The 25,097-nt window shown below is 48.5% G+C and overlaps 1 protein-coding gene across 1 annotated transcript in view; it reads left to right on the top strand.

Annotated features, from left to right (window-relative positions):
* Positions 1-331: 331 nt before the first annotated feature.
* Positions 332-25,097, top strand: part of LOC120932616 (ganglioside GM2 activator-like) — an 86,162-nt gene continuing 61,396 nt past the window's right edge. The window contains exon 1 of the mRNA XM_040345130.1: positions 332-620. Coding sequence (XP_040201064.1) covers positions 552-620 — 69 coding nt within the window. The 5' untranslated portion in view covers positions 332-551. The remainder of the gene's footprint in view (positions 621-25,097) is intronic.

Raw genomic sequence — 25,097 nt, 5'->3', positions numbered from 1 at the left:
GTTCAGGGGGTTACACACAGAATGCAGAGCTGTCACTTGTAAAAACAGAAACCAGACTTCTGTGTTTACAAGTCACTGTGGTGAGCAGGCACCAAAGGGTCTGAGCCAGAGGTGGTGGAACTGAGTTCCCCCAAGTTCCCCCTGAAAAAAAGCCCTGTGTATGTCTATCTATCTGTATATCCGTCTATTTGTCTATCTGTCTGTCTGTAGGCCCCATCACGGGCGAGTGATGTTGGGGGGGGGGGGATAGTTGGGGTTTTGTTTGCGCCCCCCTAAAAAAATGGAGCACCAGCCACCACTGCAGTAGAGTCATGTGATTTACTGTCTGCTTTAGGGCTGGGAGGAGGAATAGTTTAAGCAGAGAGTCACTGCGGCAATACATGCTTTTCTGTTTCTTGTATTATCTCTTATGACCCTGGTAGGTTACTGTGAGGACTGGCAGCACCAGCTTAGTGCACATTTGGAAACAGCAGCAGATGCAGAGGCAGCAAAGCTCTCTATAGACTAAGCTGCATCCTTTTTGCTGAGCCTACAACAAGCAACGATCCACTATGGGGCATGTGCATTATTATTTCCTCTTTGCCTGTGTTGCCTACTGGACACCACTGAGGGTCACAGCGGTAAGATTTAAAGCGTCACGCCAATGAATGCTCATTTAATAAAGTAACAAGTTATATGGAACGCACAGTAACCCATAGCAAACAATGTTATCCTTCACTGATCTAAGTTTAGCTGATTGCATTTAGTGGGTTTGGGCTCTGGGAACATCATCATTGTGCTTTTTACTGCTTTGTTTCTTTTATACTTTTGTATACCTCATGTTATACAGTGCTATTTTATTTATATATATATATATATATATATATATATATATATACACACACACACTTTAAAGGTTGATCATTAATTTGTGACTGCAATACTTTATGGCCCAGATTCTCAAAGGCCTTACGACGGCGCAACGCCATGTATGCCGTCGTAAGTCCTAATCTGGGCCGTCGTATCTATGTGACTGATTCTTAGGATCAGTTACGCATAGATATCCATTAGATCCGAGAGGCGTAAGGCTCTTACGCTGTCGGATATTACTGTAAATGCATTTTTTTTTTTTTGCCGCTAGGTATCGCCTCCGTCGTTTTCCCCCGTCAAGTATGCAAATTAGCTAGATATGCAAATTCCTGAACGTACGCGCGGTCGACGCAGTGAAGTTACGACGTTAGGTTTGCGCGGCGTAAAGTTGCCCCTGCTATATGAGGGGCAACCAATGTTAAGTATGGCCGTAGTTCCTGCGTCGAAATTTAAAAATGTACGTTGTTTGCGTAAGTCGTCCGTGAATGGGGCTGGAAGCCATTTACGTAGAAACCAATGACGTCTTTGCGTATGTGCAGTACGTTCGGCGTGGGAACGCGCTTAATTTAAATGCTCCACGCCCCCTACCCGGCTAATTTGAATTAGGCGGGCTTGCGCCGGGTGATTTACGCTACGCCGCTTACAGGCAAGTTCTTTGTGAATAAAGCACTTGCCTGTAAAACTTGCGGCGGCGTAACGTAAATGAGATACGTTACGCCCGCCGAGTTTTGCGCAATTCTACGAGAATCTGGGCCTATATATCCAAATGTAAAATGCCCCTTGCGGTGACAACACTTAACCTTGCAGCACAGAACTAGGAATGTGCAGCGTTGTGTGTTTTTAGTGCTAAGACTTGTTGTCAATCAGAAAATTAGTCATACTGTTATTGTCACGTTAACACATATCGGCACAACAAAACTTGGCCTGGACGTAAAAAAAAATAAAAAAAAATACAGGTCACGAAAGGGTTAAAGTATTTTTTCTCTTGTCTATTTTTTCTAAGCTTGGTGGAGGCTGTAATATTGTTACTCCTGGTAGACCTTACTTTACCCTTTGCAATTCCAGCAGTTGCTTCCTTCTTGGTTGGGAACAGCTATGGCTTCATTATTACTGTAAAAGGGTAACTCCACTATTGTAGGGAGAAAAAAATATATTGCAAAAAAATATATATAATATATTATATACAATTGTGACACAAGCCATATTGTAGTATTAGTAAAAATCATCTTTCCTTTTCAATCTGCAGCGCTGTCATTTTCCGTAAAATGCAATGGCCCGGATTCACTGACACTGGCGCATATTTATGCCGCCGTAGCGTACAGGGCCGTCTTTAATATGGTTTGGGCCCTGGGCAAACATTTTTTTTGGGCCCCCCTCCAGCTTATTTTGGACATGGCTGGTTCACATGTATGTTTTGGCGGTCCTCATTTGTGCAGGTACAGCAGCCATTGATTTGAATGGGCTGCCATGCCTTCGTTTCCTGCAGAAAAAAGGTGCATTCAGCATTTTAAAAATACAGTTGCCTTGAAATCCATTCTGCTTTTGCACCATGCTACTTACCTGCAGTTCTTCCACACACAAACGCACTGTGTTTTTAAAAGCGTGACCTAAACGTCTTAAAATGCAGCAAGTTTGAAAGTGCGGGAACTGCAGATAAGTCACAGCAGACAGCAGAATGCACAGACAGTGCTGTATTTCAGTGCTTGATGGGCATAGGTGTGCCGTGTGCGCAGCCTATTACATGAGGCATGCGATTTTCTTTGCAGGAAACGCAGGCATGGCGGGCCATTCAAATGAATGGGCTGCTGTGCCTGTGCAAATGTGGGCCGCCAAAACACATACATGTGAACCAGCCAGGCCCAAAATAAGCCCATCAAGCAGTTAAATACAGACAGTAATGCCATGTGCTCTGAGGCCTTACTCAGCCTGGACTGCAGGTCTGGTCTATTATTTAAAGAGTTCCTCTATTTTACACATGGCATGGGGTCCCATGGTGCTAAAGCAGAATGGACAGACGGTGCCATGTGTAAAATAGAGGAACTTTTTAAAACACTGACCAGACCTGCAGTGAATCATCAAATATTATAAAGACTTTGGGCACACTGTACAGAAAACTTCTATTTACAATATAGATTAGCAAACAGTGACATACCTTGAGGAGCAGGACATGAAGAAGTCAGCCTCGGGAAGAGCAAACTGGGGATGTTATAAAATCACATTCTAATTCACTTTTATATACAAGCAGCACCCAGTGGCAGGAAGGGAGAAGTGCACGTCTAAAGGGAAGCCAGGGGTGCTGTACATTTTAAAACACTGGGAAGGGAAGCAGTACTGTCACTGGCTGCGTGCCGCTGATGATTTTTAGCCTGATTTGTGGGCAGCACAGGGGCTTAATGGGCGGCAGGACCGCCATCAGGAATTATGGGGCCACTTACACAGCTTCAGGCATGGGCCCCCTGGAGCAGAGAACTGGGGGGGGGTGCTGCCGCCTGAAATTGAGAAGCAGGGGGGGGGGCTGCCGCGAATTTAGAAGCGGGGGGCCCTTTACAAAAAAGAAATAAAGAAAGTAATAAAGAAAAATATATATAAAAAAAGGGGTGTAGCCATCCGGGGCCCTGGGGACCTCTGGGTCCTTTAATAAAAAGAAAAAAAGAAATAAAAAATATTTTTTTTTTTTAAAAAGGGGGTTGCCATCTGGGGCCCTGGGGACCTCTGGGCCCTTTAATAATTTTTTTTTTTATAAAAATAAATTACAAAAAAAGGGGGTTGCCATCCGGGACCTCTGGGCCCTTTAATAAAAAATAAAAAAAATATATATAAAAAAGAAACATTTATAAAAAAAGGGGGGGGGTTGCCATCCAGGACCCTGGGGACCTCTGGGCCCTTTAATAAAAATAAAAATAAAAAAAATATGTAAACAAAAATAAAAAAATAAACATTTATAAATTAAATAAAAAAGGGTGTTTGCCACATGGGGCCCTGGGGACCTCTGAGCCCTTTAATAAAAAAAAATATATATATATATATATATATATATATATATATATATATATATATATATATATATATATATATATATATATAAAAAGAAATAAAAAGAAATAAAATAATATGAAAAAAAAAAATTATATAAAAAAAAGGGGGGGTTGCCATCCGGGGGCCTGGGGACCTGGGGACCTTTAATAAAAAATAAAAATATATTAAAAAAAAAAAAAAAATTCTATTTAAAAATAAATAAAAAAAGGGGAGTTGCCATCTGAGGCCCTGGGGGCCTTCCGGACCCCTAAAAAAAAAAAGTTTTTTTTTTTCAAAGGGGATTGCTTTGGACCCCCAACAGTGACAGGGCCCTGGGCAGCTTCCCCATTTGCCCTGCGGTAAAGACGGCCCTGGTAGCGTATCTCCTTTACGCTACACCGACGCAGCGCAGAGAGGTAAGCACTGAATTCACAAAGCCAGTGCTTCCAAATCTGCGCTGGGTTTCCAAGGCGTAAGTCGGCGTAAGTGGAAGTGGGCGTGAGCCATGCTAATGAGGCGTGACCCCATGCAAATAATGGGCCGAGCGCCAGACAGATACGTTTCGCCAACTGCGCATGCACCGTCCCGTGGGCGCATCTCAGTGCGCATGCTCACAATCACGTCGGAACAACTGCATAAGATACGTCGGATCACTGCCTACGGCGTGAACGTAACCTACGCCTAGTCATATTCACGTCCTACGTAAACTACGTAATATACGTCGGCTTGAGTTACCTTGTGCAGCCCTTTGCATGGATGCTGCTGAGTTACACCTCCTTTATGGGGCATAACTTTACGCCGGACGTATGACTTTACATGCACTGCGTCGGACGGACGTACGTTCGTGGATCGGCGTATCTCCCTCATTTGCATATGTGAATAGAAAATCAATGCGCCCACTCTACGCCGGCGTAGGCAAGTTAGGTCTGTCAGATGAAGCCTATTTTCTGGCGTATCTTAGTTTTGTGGGCACGGCGCACAGATACGACGGCGCATATTTGCACTTACGCTACGTATCTCGAGATACGTCGGCGCAAGTGCTTTGTGAATCCGGGCCTATGTGTCTACCTGGAGGTGTTCTGTACACAGATAGCCAGATTCAGAGAGAGTTACGCCAGCGTATCAGTAGATACGCCGTCGTAACTCTGAATCTGCGCCGTCGTAAATTTAAGTGTATTCTTAAATTGAGATACACTTAAATCTAGCTAGGATACGAGCGCGGGCGCCGTCGTATCTTAGCTGTCTATTTAGGCCGGCCGCTAGGGGCGTATACTCTGATTTACGCCTAGAATGCGTAAATCAGCGAGATACGCCTATTCACGAATGTACGCTTGCCCTTTGCAGTAAAGATACGCCGCTTACGTAAGGCGTTTTCAGGCCTAAAGTTATTCTACCAAAAAGATGGCGCAGCCAATGTTAAGTATGAACGTCGGAACCGCGTCGAATTTTGACATTTTTAAGTCGTTTGCGTAAGTCATCCGTGAATGGGGCTGGGCGTAATTTACGTTCACGTCGAAACCAATAAGTCTTTGCGGCGTAATTTGGAGCATGCGCACTAAGATATGTCCACGGACGGCGCATGCGCCGTTCGTTCAAAATGTCAATCACGTCGGGTCACGATTCATTAGCATAAAACACGCCCACCTATTCACAATTTGAATTAGGCGCGCTTAGGCCGGCACATTTACGCTACCGGACGCAAGTGCTTTGTGAATACAGCACTTGCCTCTCTAACTTACGGCGGCGTAGCGTATATGAGATACGATACGCCTGCCTAACGTTAGGCTCATCTACGTGAATCCAGCTAAGACTGTGTACAGAACGCCCCCTGAAAATGTAATTTCCTCCTGGATTGGCTCGCTGAGTCTGCACTAGGATACAAGTTGGATTTTGGGGAACCCCTGCAACAAAAAATTCTGTTTTCATGAAATGCTAAAGGGTTAATCACTTCTAAAGGAAGTCACTCTCCTTATTAGAGTCCCACAAGTATACATCAGCTGATCAACAATGAAAAAGTCACTGCCTTACAGAATTAAGCCCCATACACACTGTAACGGCACCCCAAATGGGACAGGGGTTAAGCCGTTTAGCATATTCCATTCCCGCACACAAGGCAGCTATCGACACGCCACAGTCAGGCACACGAAACCCAATAACGAGACACACAGCTATGTTTGAGGTTCAACAGGAATAGACCATCTTTATTGAGAAAGCATGCTCTTATATACACAAAAAGAATACTGCAGTAACCAAATGAACAATGACCCAACTCCACCCACAACATCACACAATGGTTCCTAACGAGCCCCAATACACATCCTTTAGTAGACATCCTGACTCCGGCTCCTGACATAATTTACATGAGCTAATTAACTACAGCTGATGACTCATACACCTGACCTTTAGGCTGTCTGCTATCTTACAATACACAATTAGCACAAGCCACAATGAAAGATCCTTAGAAGTTAGTCTGGATTCATTTACATCCCAACAGACAGACAGGGCTGCAGTCCAAGACATATTCTACATGTCCATTATTTTCTGGCTCAATCTGTGCCCAAAAGTGACTCCGTTACATGTTTCCCTTTTGGCAGAAGACTAACACAGGAGGAGACCCCAGACGGGTTGACTCCGAAGTCAGTCCATAGTTCCATTCCTCTAATGCCTGGACAACCCATCAGCATTGCCATTTTGCTTAAAGGGTCGGTAGCTGATGGTGAAGTTGTAAGGTTGCAGGGTGAATAATGGAATTCAGTTCTGGAACACTCACTTGCTTTGCTCTCTCAATGCCTCCCAAAACTTGTTGCTAATGCTCTTGGGAGAGATAAGGCACAACCTGGATGCAAATCCCATTTAACCTTTTGACAATTTCAGCCTGTTTGTGCGTTTCAATGTTCAAGCCACGGGACATCTCATAATACATGACGTAGTGAAGTTGCATCTCCGATTTCTCACTGGCCAACTTGTCACATTCCAATTTTAGTCTGTGATATTGTGCCTGATCTAAGGTACATGTCGGGGAAGATAGTCTTACCCGGGTCTCAGCAGCAAGCGGGTTGGTTCCAGCAGCACGGGTCTGGGCACAGGTAGTCACTGGGTTGGCTTCAGCGGGGCACATCGGGGTGTAAGTAGAAACAAGGGGGGCCAAATCATTCCCCAGTAGTACATCCGCTGGCAAATCCCTCATCACGCCCACATTCACGTGTCCCGAACCAACCCCCCAATCCAGGTGAACACGGGCAATGGGTAGCTGGAAGATGGTGCCTCCTGCTACTGTTACGGCTACAGTGTCTCCTGTGTGTTGGCTCTCTGGGATGAGGTCCTTCTGTAGTAGGGTCATGGTGGCGCCAGTATCACGTAGCACATTGGCTACCTTTCCATTGACCCAGACAGTCTGCCTGTGTTGCTGCCTGTTGTCCTGGTTAGCTGCTTGTATTGGATCTGCCTGGTGCAGGACGCCCCAATGTTCTTCCTCTTCAACGCAGTGGGCCGCAGGCATGGATGTGCGGGGGGTTCCCCCTTGCTGGCTGTCTCCATGACTGTGATTGCCTGGCTGGATTCAACGGACAGTCTAGCTTTTTGTGCCCTAGTTGTTTACACCTGAAACATTTGATGGGTTGTGAGTAGTGCTGGGAGTTGAACCTGGGCTGCTGAGAATAAGTGGCTGCTGGAGGTGGTGCTGTAGGATGGTACGACTGGGGTTTGTAGGCGATAGCCGGAAGGGGTGCCGCTGATCGATAATCCACCCAAGCTGTTGTCTTGACCACAGAGTTATCCAGTTTGCGGGCATCTGTGTATTCGTCCGCCAGGCGAGCTGCTTCAGGCAAGGAGAAAGGTTTTCGGTCCCGGACCCACTCTCTGACTTCCAGGGACAGTTTGTCAAAGAAGTGCTCTAGCAGGAACACCTACAGCACCTCTTCCCCGGATTCTGCTTGGCATCCATCAACCCAGTGGGATGCCATGCAGTGTAGGCGGCATGCCCACTCGGTATATGAGTCTCAAGCCTGCTTGCTCGTCTCTCGGAACCGCCTCCGGTATGCCTCTGGTGTGACGGCATACCTGGCCAAAAGTGCTTATTTTTTCAGTCCATAGTTCATAATATCCTTGTCTGGGATGGCCCTGAACGCTTCACTGGCCCGACAGGACAATTTCCCAGACAAAATGGTAACCCATTCCTCTGTGGGCACCCGGTGTAGGGCACATTGCTGTTCAAATTCGGCAAGGTACCCATCAATCTCCCCTTCAGTTTCAATGAAATTTTTAAAAGCAGCAAAATGTATCTTTCTCCTTTCAGTTGGTGCTGCTGTGACTTCTGCTGCTACAGAACCTCTTTGCTGTAGCCAAAACTTGCCTCCTCGGGTGTCCTGTCTGTTACACTGGGCCTTTCCGTTATGTTGGGGACTTTCAGCTCCATCCATTTCAAATCATTCTGCAATCATGTCCCTATTCTTACGGGTGTTGGCCAGTCTGCCCCGGTTCTCCAGTAAATCCTTGAGGGTAAAGAGCTTTAGCCGTTCCTACTGTGTCTCCATTGTCCCGTGTCCTCTTGTAGCTGTTCTTCTGGCGGTGGGAATCATACCACTGCTTGCCAACAATTGTAACGGCACCCCAAATGGGACAGGGGTTAAAGCCGTTTAGGATATTCCATTCCCGCACACAAGGCAGCTATCGACACTCCACAGTCAGGCACAGGAACCCCAATAACGAGACACACAGCTCTGTTTGAGGTTCAACAGGAATAGACCATCTTTATTGAGAAAGCAGGCTCTTATATACACAAAAAGAATACTGCAGTGAACAATGACCCAACTCCACCCACAACATCACACAATGGTTCCTAACGAGCCCCAATACACATCCTTTAGTAGACATCCTGACGCCGGCTCCTGACATAATTTACATGAGCTAATTAACTACAACTGATGACTCATACACCTGACCTTAAGGCTGTATGCTATCTTACAATACACATTACCATCAATAGACCTTCACACAATACAGGGTCAATTAGCACAAGCCACAATGAAAGATCCTTAGAAGTTAGTCTGGATTCAATACACATTTATCACAGTACTCCTTCACACAATACAGGGTCAATTAGCACAAGCCACAATGAAAGATCCTTAGAAGTTAGTCTGGATTCATTTACATCCCAACAGACAGACAGGTGGGCTGCAGTCCAAGACATATTCTGCATGTCCATTATTTTCTGGCTCAATCTGTGCCCAAAAGTAACTCCCGTTACACACACTATTAGATTTTCTGCAGATTTTTGTCTTCAGATTTACCAAAACCATGTAGTGCAAAGGCCTGCCTGATTGCGTACAAATTGAAACTCTTGAAGTGGATGTAAACCCACTCTCATCAATTCTAAACTACTGCCATAGTGATGAACTATGAGGATATACATGCCTCCTGCATGTATCCTTACCTTTCAAATGTCTCCCCCTTCTCTGTTTTGAGCCCCCAAAAACTCCGGATTCTGTGGGCGGGTCTGTTATTCGGCGCTCGGTGGGCAGAGTCTTGACGCCAGCAGACCCCCGCCCACCTCTACACTCCCCTTGGCCAGAGCGTGCACAAGAGAGGCAGAGCGCGTTCTGGGTAAAAGCAGAGCGCGCTCACAGCCCCCTGTCACTTCTGAGCACAGCCGAATTGTCCTGTGAATGTCCAGTGACAGTCGGGGATGATCGGTACAACGGGACAGCTGTGAGCACAGATCCCCCCTGCATGGCTTTTCATCAGCCGCTTCTCCTTCTTCCCCTCACGCAGCTTTCACCTGAAAAGCCATGCATGGGGGCAAGCCAATATATAAAGAAGGGGGTGGTGGAAGAGAACAGGGCACTGGAGAAGGCAGACATGGACAGTTGGGGATGATCAGTGCGATGGGACAGCTGTGAACACCGGTTCCCCATGCATGGCTTTTCATCAGCCACTTCTCCTTCTCTCCCTCACGCGGCTTTTACCTGAAAAGCCATGCATGGGGGATCGGTGTGTTTTGGATTCAGACAAATGTCTGTGCAGAAAAGCCCGGAGTGAAAGGACAGAAAGGAAAAAATAATGCAGAGCTGGCATGACCAGGATGGATGGGAGACCTGAAGGGGTTAAGGGCTGAGTTAGAGAAGGGTGGTGTCTTTCAGGAAGCTTGTGCTTTAAGGGAGCAGGGCAGTATATAAGGGAGAGGCGGAGCTGCAGGGGCACAGTAAGAAAGAAAGACTAGAGGAAGGAGGCAGTTTTTGTCGCTGCTCCTTCACACAGTCAGCATGGAGCAGGTAGACAGGCTACTGGCTAGGCTCAGGGCGGCGGCAGCAGAACGGGGGACTGACTGGCTGGAGGCTAATGTGGGGGGCCTTATTGAAGACCAGGCAGGGGGGTCGCGGGAGGAAGCCACTCCACGCGCTCGGCGGTCACCGGTGCGTTACTCGCCAGGACCTTCCGGGTGGATTCAGCGGCAGCCACGGAGCCCGATGGCGGACCCGTCACCCCCACCGGCTAAGTGGTCGCAGGCTTCAGCTGGGGGGGGAGGCCGGACGGCAGCCTCGTGGACGGAGGAATTTGGAGGACAGAGCCAACGGCCGTGATGGCGCCAGCACTTCACCCACGAGGCGGGGAGCTGAGAAGAGGCCAGTGACACCCAGCAACAGTGTGGGTCCCAGGGGAGAGGCCCGATGGGGGAGCAGTGGAGCATCAGCCGGTGGGAAAAAAATGGGGGGGTGTTGGCAGTTTAACGAGGGATCCTGCAAGTTTGGGGGGTCCTGTCGTTTTAAGCACAAATGCTCTGGTTGTGGGGGCAATCACCCCCTGTCCCGGTGCTTTAAAAAGGGCAAGCGGAGAGGCGATTTTGCAAACAAGGGGGGAGACGCCGGTGAGAGTGGAAAGGATGCAAGCTTTTCTAAATAGGTATCCGGACATTGCGGCCGCGCGTTTGTTGGCTTCTGGGTTTACGGAGGGGTTTCGGATACCATTCTCATTGCAGGAGGTTCCTCTTTTGGCGCGGAATTTGCATTCCGCTTTGGAACACCCGGGGGTGGTAATGAAAAAATTGGCCAAGGAAGTTGCGCTGGGGCGGATCCCCCATCCGTTCCGGAAGTGACCGCTGCGGGATTTGGTGGTGTCTCCGCTGGGGGTGGTGCCTAAAAAAGAGCCAAACAAATTTCGCCTCATTCACCACCTCTCTTTTCCAAAGGGGGTCGGTGAACGATGCTATTGACCCTGACTCATGTACGGTGTCGTACACGTCGTTCAAGGCAGCTGTGAGCTGGGTGCGGCGTTATGGACAGGGGGCACTGATGGCAAAATCAGACATTGCAGCTGCTTTCCGATTGCTGCCGGTACACCCAGACAGTTTTCGCCTGTTGGGATGCTGTTGGCAGGAGGAATTTTATGTGGACCGGTGTCTACCCATGGGTTGCTCCATTTCCTGCGCCTTGTTCGAGACGTTCAGCTCGTTTTTGGAATGGGTGGTCCGGGACATGGCGAGGGTGGACTCCGTCATCCACTACTTGGATGATTTTCTGTGCGTAGGCCCCCCGTCTTCCAATGTGTGTGCGATTCTCCTTGCAACGTTGCAGCACATCGGGGTGCCGTTGGCGGCGGACAAAACGGAAGGCCCTACTACGGAGCTCAGTTTTCTGGGTATCGCGATCGATTCCCGGGCGATGGAGTGCCGGTTGCCAATGGAAAAAGTGGAAAACCTCAGGCTTGAGATAAGGGGTTTCATGGGGCGCAGCACGGTGACTTTGAGAGAGCTACAATCTGTACTAGGGAAGCTCAACTTTGCTTGTCGGATCATCCCCATGGGGTGGGGTGGGTGTTCTGCCGGCAGCTGTCTGCAGCCACCACGGGACTGAAATCCCTGAATCATTTCAGACTGACTAGGCAACTGAAGGAGGATCTGCGTATGTGGCACACGTTTTTGGAAACATTCAACGGGCGATTTTTGTGGATGGAAGGGCCTGTCAGTAATTTTGATCTGGACCTGGTTACGGACGCGGCCAGGTCAACAGGATACAGGGATTTCTTTCAGGGGCAGTGGAGCGCGGAATTCTGGCTGGACTCTTGGAGGGAGGCGGGTTTTCTCCGGAACTTGGTGCTGCTGGAACTTTTTCCAGTGGTCCTGGCGATGGAATTGTGGGGTGAGGCGTGTTGTAACTTGAAGATCAGACTCAATTGTGATTACATGGGGGTGGTGCAGGTCATCAACCGGATATCCGCTTCATCTTTGCCGGTGGTTCGGTTGTTGCGCCGGCTGGTGCTGAGGTGTTTGCAGTGTAACATTTTTCTGTATGCTGTGCACATACCGGGGGTAGAGAACACGCTTGCTGATTCCCTGTCTCATTTTCAGTGGGGCAGGTTCAGGGAGTTGGCTCCTTCGGCGGCGCAGACCGGGGTTCCTTGCCCGGGGTGGCTGTGGGAGATTGCATTGGACTCGCCGCGCGATGGATCCAGCGGTCGGTGAGTGGGGCAACATGGGCGGCGTACTCGAGAGTGTGGATGGACTGGTTTGACTTTTTACGGCTGGCGGATGCCGAGCTGGGGGGGGGCTGAGGCCGGGTGGTTGGTGCTGTATTTCGTTTCTAGGCACATGGAGGACGGGGGGTCAGTTTCTTCCATTAATCGGAAGCTTGCGGGTTTGGCCTTTTTGTTTAAGCTGCAAGGTTTGCAGGATTACACAAAAAGTTTTTGGGTAAAACAGACGGTGAAAGGGTATCGGAGAGGTCATTCGCATTAGGATTCGCGGAGGTCGGTATCGTTTTCCATCCTTCAGGATATCTGTGGGAAGCTGGGGGCGGTGTGCTCTTCTGTCTATGAGGTTCGTTTGTTTAAAGCTGCTTTTTCCATGGCATTTTTTGGTGCTTTCAGGGTGGGGGAGTTGGTGAGCCCTTCTAAGACGGTGGCGGGGGGTTTGGGGGCTCAGGATGTGGGGGTGGATGGTGACAGCGTGGTGTTGAGGTTGCGCCGGTCCAAAATGGATCAAGTGGGAAAGGGGGTCCGGGTAGTGCTCTATGCATTGCCTGGGTCGGACGTGTGCCCGGTGGGAGCTGTGACGGAATTTTTGGGCGGGGGCGTTTTTGGTACACAGGGATGAGACTTGCTTATCCAGATTTCAGTTCTTGTCAGTTTCAGGAGGTGTCTGGGCGCAGCGGGGTTTGATGGTAAGCTCTTTGCTTCGCACTTCTGCATTGGGACGGCCACGGAGGCTGCCCGTTGCGGGTTGGATGAAGCGGCCATGCGGAAGATAGGTCGATCGGAATCTAGACGATTCCGTTCCTATGTGCGCCCACATTTGTTGCTCGGGTGACGTGAGGGTTAGGTAATGCAACGGGGGTCATTTGGGTTGTTGTGTGTCCATGAAGTTTTTCTTTGCGCTGTGATTTAATTGTGTTTGTTATAATTGTTACATGATTGCATATTTTCTGTTTCAGATGGAGGTCTTATACGCCTCGTCTGGATTTTAGGGCATTCCTATGTCTTCTGGTGTGCCAAGAGAACAGACGTACGTCCGGAAGGCAGGCAGTTAGGCATTTCCAGGAGGGAGGCGTGTGTCAGGTGGTTGGGTTTTCCAGGAATGGTGTGGAGCAGGGTGGTGCCGGAGGTCAGGCACTAGGCTCGCCTTGATCGGCGCCAGATGTTTTGGTCCTTCATGTTGGGGGAAATGATCTGGGAGTCAGGCCAATAGGGGAATTGATGCTAGTCATTAAAGCGGATTTCATGTCTCTCCGTTTGGCTTATCCCGGGATGCTGGTGGTATGGTCATACATAGTGGTCAGGACAGCTTGGCTTACGGCGAGGTCGGTGGAGAGGGTGAATAAGGCCAGAATTAAGGTAAACAAGGTGGTGGGGAGGTTTGTGGCTCGTAACAGGGGCCTGGTTATCAGACATGCTGATTTGGAGGTGGATGTGGGTTTGTACCACAGGAGGGACGGGTTACACCTGTCGGATGTGGGGATAGATTTGTGGGCGTTGGGTCTACAGGAATGGATTCGGAGGGCCCTGCGGGTGTGGGGTGGCCTTAAGGTTAAGGGGTTATCCTTGCGGGCTGTGGCGGTGTCCTTTGGTCTTTGATGGTGAAGTGAACAGATATGACGGAAGTGGTAGGGGGGCCAGCGGTGATATGGGCCCCTCTGGGGTATTCCAGTGGAACGGTGTCTGCTGGAATACAGGTATTGGTTGCACTGTGGGAAAGGGGGTGTCTCTGAGCTTTTACGGCTGGAGGCCTTGGTATGGTAAAGGTCCCGCGGTGTAGTGGTGGTAAGGTAAAATGTTGGGGGTACCGTCAAAGACCAACAGGCAGGGTTATGTTTGCCGTTAAAATTGTTGTTTGAAATTATTTTAATTTATTGGAAATTATTTTGAATAATTTATTGGTTAATTATTTTATTTAAAAAAAAGGCTGCTATGGCCAAGTTTTACTCCAAAATCAGGTGTCGTCTCTTTACTGGGGGGTTTTAAGGGGAAGGGGCTTTTGAGTATGGGGTATTAGTTTAATGGAATAGGAGGGGTTATCTAGACTACATGGGTCAAGAAAAGCCCGAAGTGAAAGGACAGAAAGGGAAAAATAACGCAGGGCTGGTATGACCAGGATGGATGGGAGACCTGAAGGGGTTAAGGGCTGAGTTAGAGAAGGGTGGTGTCTTTCAGGAAGCTTGTGCTTTAAGGGGCGGGGCGGTATATAAGGGAGAGGCGGAGCTGCAGGGGGCACAGTAAGAAGGAAGACTAGAGGAACAAGGCAGTTTTACCACCCACCCTCCCTTGTGTTTGTGTTGTCCGTTTGTTTTCTTTCTTTCAGGTCATGGATTCGGGTCCTTATAGCAGTGGCAGCGGCGGTGTCCTTTGGTCTTTGATGGTGAAGTGAACAGATATGATGGAAGTGGTGGGGGGGGTCCAGCAGTTATATGGGCCCCTCTGGGGTATTCCAGTGGAACGGTGTCTGCTGGAATACGGGTATTGGTTGCACTGTGGGAAAGGGGGTGTCTCCGAGCTTTTACGTCTGGAGGCCTTGGTATGGTAAAGATCCCGCAGTGTAGTGGTGGTAAGGTAAAATGTTGGGGGTACCGTCAAAGACCAACAGGCTGGGTTATGTTTGCCGTTAAAATTGTTGTTTGAAATTATTTTAATTTATTGGAAATTATTTTTAATAATTAATTGGTTAATTATTTTATTTAATAAAAAGGCTGCTATGGCCAAGTTTTACTCCAAAATCCAGTGTCATCTCTTTACTGGGGGGTTTTAAGGGGAAGGGGCTTTTGAGTATGGGGTATTAGTATAATGGAATAGGAGGGGTTATCCAGACTACATGGGTCATGAGAATCTGCACCTGCCCTTTTTGGAAGTGTGAATATATGTACACATAGAAGAAGAAAACACAGTGACGCTTTGTTCAGCTAAATTAATCTTCTTGTTTATTGCTTGGACATATAGCCCTTCTTATAGTCAGAGGCGTCCCTAGAGGGGGGGGGGAAGAGGGGGCCCTGACCCCCCCCCCCCAACATTATGCTGTGCCCCACCATGTGCCCCCCCCCCAAAAAAAATATATTTTATTTTTTTTGCAATTTTTGTATTTTGCTCCCCGAGAGGGAGAGCGTCCCCAGTCAGCTCTGCGGGGGATTCCTCCCCCTCCCTGTGCTCGCCGACACTGCATAATGCGAGCGCTCACACAACCAGATATTCTAGCCTGGGCCGTGTTTAAGTGTGTGCACTGCAGACTGCAGTACACTGTAATCACTGAACTACATTATCTCCATCCCTTCTCTCCCCCCCATCTGTCTCCCTCCCCCTCTCCTGTTCTTTCAAAACATTCACAATTTACTTTCACTTTCAGTTAGGCAGATAATATAAGGTGCAAATTTCTTTCCTGCATCCACAGATTGCAGGAAAGAAACTTGCATGATTCCCCCATCAACAGACAGTGGTGACGGGAATATTCCTCATGCCCAGCAATTATATTCTCCCGACAAGCAGTGATTATCACCAGTGGCTATACAGCAACCACTAGTGATAATTATAAGAGAATCTGCTCATTAATGGTTCAAATCTCATCCAGTTTCTGCTGAACCAGCTGAGATTTAAACTGTCTATGGCTGGTCTTAGCTCTTAGGCAGCCCATACATTGATTAGCACTGTGGAGTGTCGGCTTCCTGGCGGGATTGGGCATGTGGGATTTCAAACACACCCAAGCCCATCTCTATTGGTTGTAGACAGCTGAGCTCCCTGCAGGTTGCTTAGCAGCAGTGGACCCTTCTCTGACATGCTGATCGGGATGCAATCCAGGTGATGCTCTTAGTCAAATCCTAGTCATAAATATCAGTGATTTTATTGATCAAAGCCCACACTTTACAGGCATAGAGCCCACATGGCTGCTGATCATACGGTTGATTATATTTATGTTGTTGTACTCCTGATGCTAATAAATACTGTGTTTATTAGATCTGACTGGGAGCATCACCTGGATCACATGCCGATCAGCATGTCAACAGAGAAGGTTATACAGCATTACTGCTGCTAGGTGACCAGCTGGGGGCTTGGCTCTCTATAACCAATAGTGCCAGCCTTCCCCTGCATGCACCCATAATGTCACCAGCACTAGGTCCTAACAGACTGCCGCCGCTGAAGGAGACAGACGCCAGACCAGCGCTGTAAATCGCAGGGACAGGACAGCTGGGGATCCCCACTGTGGCAGAACAGGGCCCGGTGGCAAGACAACCTTTGCAACCCTGATAGTTCTCCCACTGCTTTGGACCCTTATATTTTCTTGGTGTGCTGGTGACATATATCTCTTGTTTTCTGCCACCCTGGGGGGCCCCAGTATAGTAGGAAGGGAGCTCACTGCAGAACATGTGAAAGGGCCCATAGTGGGATCGTAGTAAAGGGCCCCAGGATATATATATATATATATATATATATAATTGCATTTTATAGTTGGCCCCCCTACTTTTGTCCCTGTCCCCCCATGTGCCCCCCCCTAAATATGAAAGCTGGAGACACCACTGCTTATAGTAAAACATGAGTCATTGTTTGCATAAGCATAACAGTTGTAGCTTGTGTTGTCATTCATGGATTGGTGATCTTTTATCTACAATTTTCTCTGAGTGTCTACTCAGCATTTTGAGCAAAGGGGATTTTAACATGTATATGGTACATAATAGAAATAGCCATTTGATTTGAGTATTAAACAATCCATAACAGGTGTTCACAGCTGTCCCGTCGCACTGATCATCCCCAACTGTCTGTGTCTGCCTTCTCCAGCGCCCTGTTCTCTTCCACCACACTCCTTCTTCTTCTCTGGTCCCCTCTGTATCCTCCTCATCTGCCCGCTGTGTTGTCTTCCCCCTCAGCCCCCCCCCTCGTCCGCCGCTGGCTTTCCTCTCCTCTCCAGCGGGCTGCGGGGGGGGGGATCTGTCAGGATGGAGAGCGGAGAAAGGGGTCAGTATGTCAATTACCCGCCCCTTTCATTTCGTTTGTTACCGATCGCTCTGTGTCCTGTGTTAACTGAGCAGAGCAACCTGTGTGTTACTATGCTTAGTTTATGAATGGAAAAGAGCCGCTGTCTTCTCTCCATTCATCTTCAATGCAGAGAAAAGGACTGGGGAATCAGTGTCCTCTGTCCCTTTCTCTGTCTCAAAGGGGAGATGTCAGAGGTCTCAGTTTAGACCCCTAACATCTCACCAAAGCCCCCAACAAGGCTGATAAATTGTAAGATAAAGAAACGACTGACACCACAACCGCCCCCCCCAATACCGACATGGTCCAGAGCCCCAAGACCGCTGACACTGACCACTGACACCGACCACTGCCCTACTGACACTGACCACTGACACGACCACTGACACTGTCCACTGCCCCACTGACACCGACCACTACCCCAATGCCCCGACCACTGACACAGTCCACTGCCCCACTGACACCGACCACTACCCCACTGCCCCGACCACTGACACAGTCCACTGCCCCACTGACACCGTCCACTGCCCCACTGACACCGTCCACTGCCCCACTGACACCGTCCACTGCCCCTTTCCCAAAAGCACTGTGAAAAAATATATTTAAAAAATAAAATCCCATCCTCACATCATTGTTAAATAGTACAAAAATTAATTGTAAAAAATATAATAAAACAATTAAATTGTAAAAAATAATAAAAAAAATCCACTGATCCCCAAAAAACTTTTGAAAAAATAATTAAATTGTAAAATAAAAAAATACTCTACTGACACTGTCCTGACACCAACCTGCACGTACTACCCACCACTGTACACTCTGCATTCCAGTGATTCGCGCCGCATTGCTGTTCAGATCACATGTGATGTCTGTGCGATGCGATTTCAGCCATACAAACTGTATGACTGAAATCGGATCACATTCGGACCAAACACGCACAGGACCCTTTTTGTTGGGCCGCATCAGAATCGGATCGTATGGGTGTTCACACCTATGCAACCCCATTCATGTCCAAACTGTCAGTTCACAGTGCGATATGCGAGTTGAAATGGGGGTGTCGTTAACATCATATGACACTCCCCAGGGGTTCGCATATGGCAGTGTGAACTGCCATGCAAATCGGTGCAATGTGGGAACGCGCAGTGGATTCACAGGGTTTCCACATCGTACCAGTGTGAACCGAGCCTTTATGAGAGCAATTTGGGGACCGGAGGACCCCATGCAGTGTACATTGATAACCCAGAGGGACTTTTTTAATTTATTTTTCAACAAAAATTAAAGCAAAAGTGCAATGTACATATATAATACCTAATGACGGCTAGTCATATGATAAATATTGATAATTGCCATCCCAGCGCTTTGCTTGCTCAATCTTTAAGGCACCTATTCATTTCACATGGAGTCTCCTTGCTAAATCCTCTCTTTGGCCTGGTTCACACCTATGCAGTTTGCTTTTGATTCGTTTCTGCAGTGCTTTTTGCATCTTTACTCCTTTTTTTTGGCCAATTCATTGTTGGTCAGATTACAAAACGCAAATCACGGCAATATTAAGGCAAAAATGCACTACATGCTTTTCTGCAGCTTCTCCATTAAAGTCCTTGACACTTTCCAAAAATGCACAAAATTGTGTGACTGTGTGTATGCAAGAGCGAAATGTGTACGGCATATGTTACAATGTTTCCTGTTAAAAACCTGGCAGACTGCCCCGGATATTTTCTTTTGACAGCTGAGAAAGCAGATAAAGTCTCTCCACTTGTTATGAAAGCAGGGCCGGTGCAACTCAGGCAAAGACTAAAATAGCGGTGCTTTACTGCCGACGGCGCAATGCCACAGTGTGCTGCTGCGCTGCCTGGCTTTGGGGTTCCCCTAATTGCAAGTCTATTCTCTGTCTTGTCCTCCACAGAAACCTCACCTCATTTTACATTACACAGCACCGCACCTCTGGACCCCTTTTGCATTATACAGCACCCTGCACCTCTGGACCCCTTTTACATTACACAGCACCCTGCACCTCTGGCAGGGGTCAAGTCCTGGGTAAAAAATTGTGGGAACTCCCACCCAAGATCCACTCCCCCACCAAAAAAAAAAAATGATACGCTCATATGCATAATTACTAAACAGCATGTTTTTTTAAGCAAGTTCTTTCTAAATCCCACGATAACTCGCGGCAGACCTCCGCAATGTCTCCTGGGAACAATGACAAAAACTCCCAGGAGACATTGCGGCATCGAGGAAGTGACGGAATACCTGCACACTACACAATGAATCCGTGAGACGTCATTTAGCGCAATGCACGTCGGGTAATTTACCCGACGGAGCATGCGCATTACGATCGGCGCGGGAGCGTGCCTAATTTAAATGATCCACGCCCCCTACCAGGATCATTTGAATTAGGAGTGCTTGCGCGGGTGGACTTTACGCTACGCCGCCGCAAGTTTACAGGTAAGTGGTTTGGGAATCAGGCACTTGCCAGTTAAACTTGCGGCGGAGTAACGTAAAGGACATATGTTACGCCGCCGGAGATATCTAAGAATATGGCCCACCGTTCCCACGCGTTCCCGCAGGACTTGAGCCCTGACCTCTGGACCCCTATACATTACACAGCACCCTGCACCTCTGGACCTCTTTACATTACACAGCACCCTGCACCTCTGGACCCCTTTACATTACACAGCCCCCTGCACCTCTGGGCCCCTTTACATTACACAGCACCTCTGGACCACTTTTACATTACACAGCAACACTTTGCACCCCTAGACCCCTTTATATTTACACAGACACCCCCCCCCAGCTCTGTCCCTTCCTACATTAATCATGCAGATGGAGAGACAGGGCCAGATTCATGAACAATGGTGCAGATTTGCACCGGCGTGGCGCATCATTTTTAGACTACACCGGTCCAGCGCGGAGAGGCAGTTAGGTGATTCAAGAAACTTTTTTTGTCTACGATGCCCCAGCGGGGCGGATTTTAGACGGCGTAAGGCGGGGTAAGGCCAACTGGGAGTCACCCTATGCTAATGAAGTGCCGACCGTGGCGCAGGGGTCACGCCGGGGCGCATCTTAGACCGCACATGCTCAGTGACATCCAGGGGTAAATGCCCCAATCTGCACATGCTCAGAACTGCGCCCCGGCATGATCCCTGAGCTACGCCGACCCACTACCAAAGCCCAGTCCATGAATCAGCCCAGACTTCCGCCCTGCAGGTGCAAATGTACTGAAGCTTTTTTTTTTCTAAGCTAGGTCGTTTGCATTGTGGTGGGGCAGTTATGGCTGATGAGGAATCCTCAGGTGGGCGGATGACCAATTTCAGCCCAGAGGAGAGGGCTGTAATTATTGAGGGCCTCTCCCAACATGGGGACCGCCTCTATGTGTTGTCCAGCAAGTGTTGTTGCTCAGTTCGTTTGTAACGCTGCTGCTTTAGCTGCTCTCCAGCTGACCTCTGCAAGTTTGGTGCAAAGTTACCCCTGCTTTTATGAGGTGTAACTTTGCACCGGAAATTTCAGCTCCGCTCACCGGGAGTAGCCTGCGCCGGTCAAGCTTAAGTTGATGAATCAGCCCAAAAACCTCATTTGCATATTTAAAACACAAAAACCATGGCCGCGCCAGATCCGACCAGCGTAAATCTGCGCCAACGCCGCGCCGGCGTGGAAAGGTTACACCGAGGCGATGAAGTCTATTTGGAGGCGTAATCTGGTTCTCTGGGTAAGGCGCAGCGATCTGCCGGCGCAAATCTGCACTTACGCCGTGCATCTACCAAAAAAACGGTGTAAGTGCTTCATGAATCTGGCCCACAGTGAGCAGCGCTGAACAGAGGGCAATCACCTACTGGTTGCCTTATGTTGGCTTCAGCAGCTCTCTACTCAGCACTGCTCACTGTCTCTCATTGTCTCTCTCTCCCCTGCGATACTGTCTCTCTCTCCCCTGTGATACTGTCTCTCTCCCCTGCGATACTGTCTCTCTCTCCCCTGCGATACTGTCTCTCTCTCCCCTGCTTACCCTGCTGGATGCTTCAGATGTAGAAAACTAAAAAGTGCCTGTTCCCTTTTCAAGTAGATGCAGTGCGATCTGAGCCATGCAAAATGATAGGTTCAAATCACACCATTCAGAACAACATGTGATTTGCACAGGAATGCGGTGGTGCGATTCCTGTGTGCAACACATCAGTGTATACCCAGCCTGAAAAAAAAAAAAAAAATGAACTGCTGCACCACAATCGTGTGCCTTGCATGCAGTTGCAAGGTGGCCCCATTAATTGTAAAGGGTCGCGTTCAGTACTGCCCACCACATGCGATAGGGGTTTAATTTCTTGAAGTAAGCATGGCATCTGTACAGCCCTGAGCAACTGCATGTTGGGGAGAGGGCGGTAAAACTACAACTCAATTACCTACTCTTACCGCCCCCCTGGCCGCACATTTGAATGAGCCATTTCCATTGACCTCCAACCCCCCCCCCCCTCTCAAAGGGCACAGCAACACGCAGGAAAACATCTTGTGAGTTGTGTTTTCTTGACTCACTAAATTGCAGTGCAGATTTCTATGCAAGGCAGTTGATCTTCACGGCCCTGTGCTGTCTCCCGGCCTCTCTACTTGGCACCACCATGCTGTAAACACAACATCATTTCCCATACGGCCAATCACCACAGAGGCACAGCGCCTCCCACTCCGCCGCCGGCCAATTGAACACAAATGAGCCGGGTGGGCGGGGAATCTTTTTTTATTTTTCTAGGCTCGTTTGCGCCATTGGTGGGAGGCGCTGTGCCTCTGTGGTGATTGGCCGTATGGGAAATGATGCTGTGTTTACAGCACGGCGGTAGAGAGGCCGGGAGATAGACCACCAGGCGGAAAAAAACAGAATGGCACAGGAGCCCTAGTGAAGTGCCGTGCCGCTGCCGCCGCGCCACCGGGGCTATAGTGCGGGAGGCAGCCGTAGGACGGGTTTTAATTTTTCCCCGAGCAGGGAGCTTTTTTTTGGGAGCTCCCCCCCCAGGGCCAGCGCTGGCGCCGTAAGACAAGTGCCCATGTTGCCTTGCGCTAGCGCCGGCCCTGTATGAAAGAATCTGCAAACTCTGCATTGGAGATCATCAGGGGGGTTGAATCGAGATCATGATTTTTTAATGATTAATTGTGCAGCTCTAGTCTGTAGTGCCCAGCAGTAAGGGTTCATCCATACATGTCAGTTAAAGAGGAACATCTTTGCCATTTTGAAGCTTCCCTCCAAGCACTTTGCGTATTATTTTATATATACTGTTATTCTGTACTTGCCAAATATGCTGCAGAAATCTCCCTCCACTGAGTTTGGCTGCATCCATTTTAACTGTGGCCAGCTAAAGCTGCTGCCTGTTCACTTTCTGGATTTACACAGAGGCACACATCCAGCTCTGCAGCTCTGAATGACCCTTATTTAATGAAGGTCAGCCGATCGACTGAGCCAGTGGACAGGTGCACCCTGTGATCGGTTACAAAGCCTCCAGCAGCACTTATGTGCATTCCGAAAGAACGCTGGATGCAGGACAGGCCAGTAGCTCAATTGTATACTGTGCAAGCTCTGGCCAGTGATCCATCCTCAAGACCCAGTTACCCAGAGGATTTTCGGTGGGAAAGGTGTCCAAGTCTGATCTTGCCCCTAGGTATTTCTGCACCATGTAAATAAGACGTTGGCGATGGTTGCTGGAACCAATCATACATTGGGGCTGCAGACTAAAAAATTGTCTGAACGCATCGGTCAGACGGCCACCTTCTCCACTGCTCCTACTGTGACTGACCGAAGCCTCAGCAACACGTTGTCCAGGACCAGGAATTTGTAACCTCCAGGGTCTGGAAACGCATTGCACAAACCTTTCTGCAAGGCCTCCCTAATATGTTTCATCCTCTGCTCCCTCTTTGACAGCTGGATAAGGTCCGCAACCTTAATCTTGTAACGTGAATCAAGGAGGGTTGCCCGCCAATAATGACCCCTCTCCTTGATGCCACGAATAGGAGGATCCTTTCACAGGCTTTGCAGGATCAGGGAGGTCATGCAGCATAGGTTTGCTGAGGCATTCGGTCCGAAGTCCTCTGGGTCACTAAGGACGACATGATCCGCAGCCACCTCCTCCCAGCCACGTACAAGTCCATGGGTTTCTGGGATTGTAAATGATCCCTTGAAGACTGCTGCTGGTGCTGAGTGCTAGGCTCCACCTCCATGCTGACACAATCCTCCTCCTCATTCTCTTTCTGTGTGATCGGCGGGCCCGCAGGAACACTGTCTGGATAAAGGGGGCCTTGAGAGGTAAACAAGTCCTCCTCTTCCTCCCTCTGTTCTGCCTCAAGGGCCCTGTCCATTATTCCATGCAGCGTGTGCTCCAACAGGTGGACAAGAGGAACAGTACCACTGATGCATGCACTGTCACTGCTCACCATCCTCGTGGCCTCCTCAAATGGTGACAGGACAGTGCATGCATCCCTGATCATAACCCACTGGCGTGGCAAAAAAAAAACAACAAAAATTTGAGAGCTGGTTCTCAAATTTTCCGACACAAAAAAATCTAATCGTAAATTTTGATCGTCTGTAGAAATTCCAACATGCAAAATTCCGACGCATGCTCGGAAACATTGAACTTAATTTTCTCGGCTCGTCGTAGTGTTGTATGTCACCGCTTTTTTGACGGTTGAAAGTTCAGAGAACTTTTGTGTGACAGTGTGTATGCAAGCCAAGCTTGAGCGGAATTCCGTTGGAAAAACCTTGGATGGAATCTGATCGTGTGTACGCGGCATTTCTCTCCGGGCCACAGCTACTACTGGGTGGGGAGCGGAGGAAGATCACTCCACCAGGGAAGGCAAGGAGATAAGCAGGCAGGCAGCTGGCCGGGACTTGAGCCAAGGCAGAAGAACATGCGAACGGCGCTAAAGAAATATTCCCTCCTCTCCGACCAGCACAGGATCAACAGAAAGGGGCACAGATAATAGAAAAAATACACCCCACCAAGCAAAGTAGGAGCGACGGAGCAGGGGTGTGTATATCAGAATTTTATTTTTTTAATTCTGCACTGACTGTCTTTGAAATTGCTCCAGCACCTGTCCAATCCGGGGACAAAATCGGGGACAGTGTCCTCAATCCGGGACTGTCCGAGAAACCGGGGATGTCTGGTCACCCTAGTGTGAGCAGCACCCCAGAAATGACAGCATGAACCCACAGCACAGCCAAAGCTGAGACAAAGGCTCCAAATTTAAACATATTAACCTGGTCAGAGTCACTTAACTCTCTGACCCCCTCTAAATTTACACTAGCACTGGTTCTGAAAAGTAACCAGGCACTACATTAGGAAGAGAACAGGAAGTGTCTGCAGTACTGTGCCCAGTATACAGTACACTGACTTAAAGGAGTTGTAAAGGAAAATATTTTTTTTTGCTGAAATTACTGTTTACAGGGTATAGAGACATAATAGTTAACTGATTCCTTTTAAACATTATTAAAAATAGATAAAAATCATATAATGTACCTGCAGTTTCTAGTTTTGTTTTTGCATGTTGTTTCCTGCTTCTGTGATGTACAGAGTCACAGAGCCAATACAGGGCAGTGATGGTTTGGAAAACGAAACTGATTGGTGCTGTGGAGTTTTAGACACACAGTAATCACACCTCCTTGATTAGTGACCACAGAGAGAAAGCTCCCAGTACTGTGGTCATCAGGAAACAGACAACCAGGAAGTGTGGAGATCAGAGAAGAATTACAGCAACTTGAGAGCAAAAACTAACAATGAGGATATGAAAACAGCACTGCATTAAGGTAACGGAAGCTATTAACATAAAAAAAATCCTTT

The sequence above is a fragment of the Rana temporaria genome, chromosome 3 (assembly GCF_905171775.1).
Source record: "Rana temporaria chromosome 3, aRanTem1.1, whole genome shotgun sequence".
In the NCBI taxonomy this organism is placed as follows: domain Eukaryota; kingdom Metazoa; phylum Chordata; class Amphibia; order Anura; family Ranidae; genus Rana; species Rana temporaria.
This window is presented reverse-complemented; position numbering and strand designations above follow the sequence as displayed.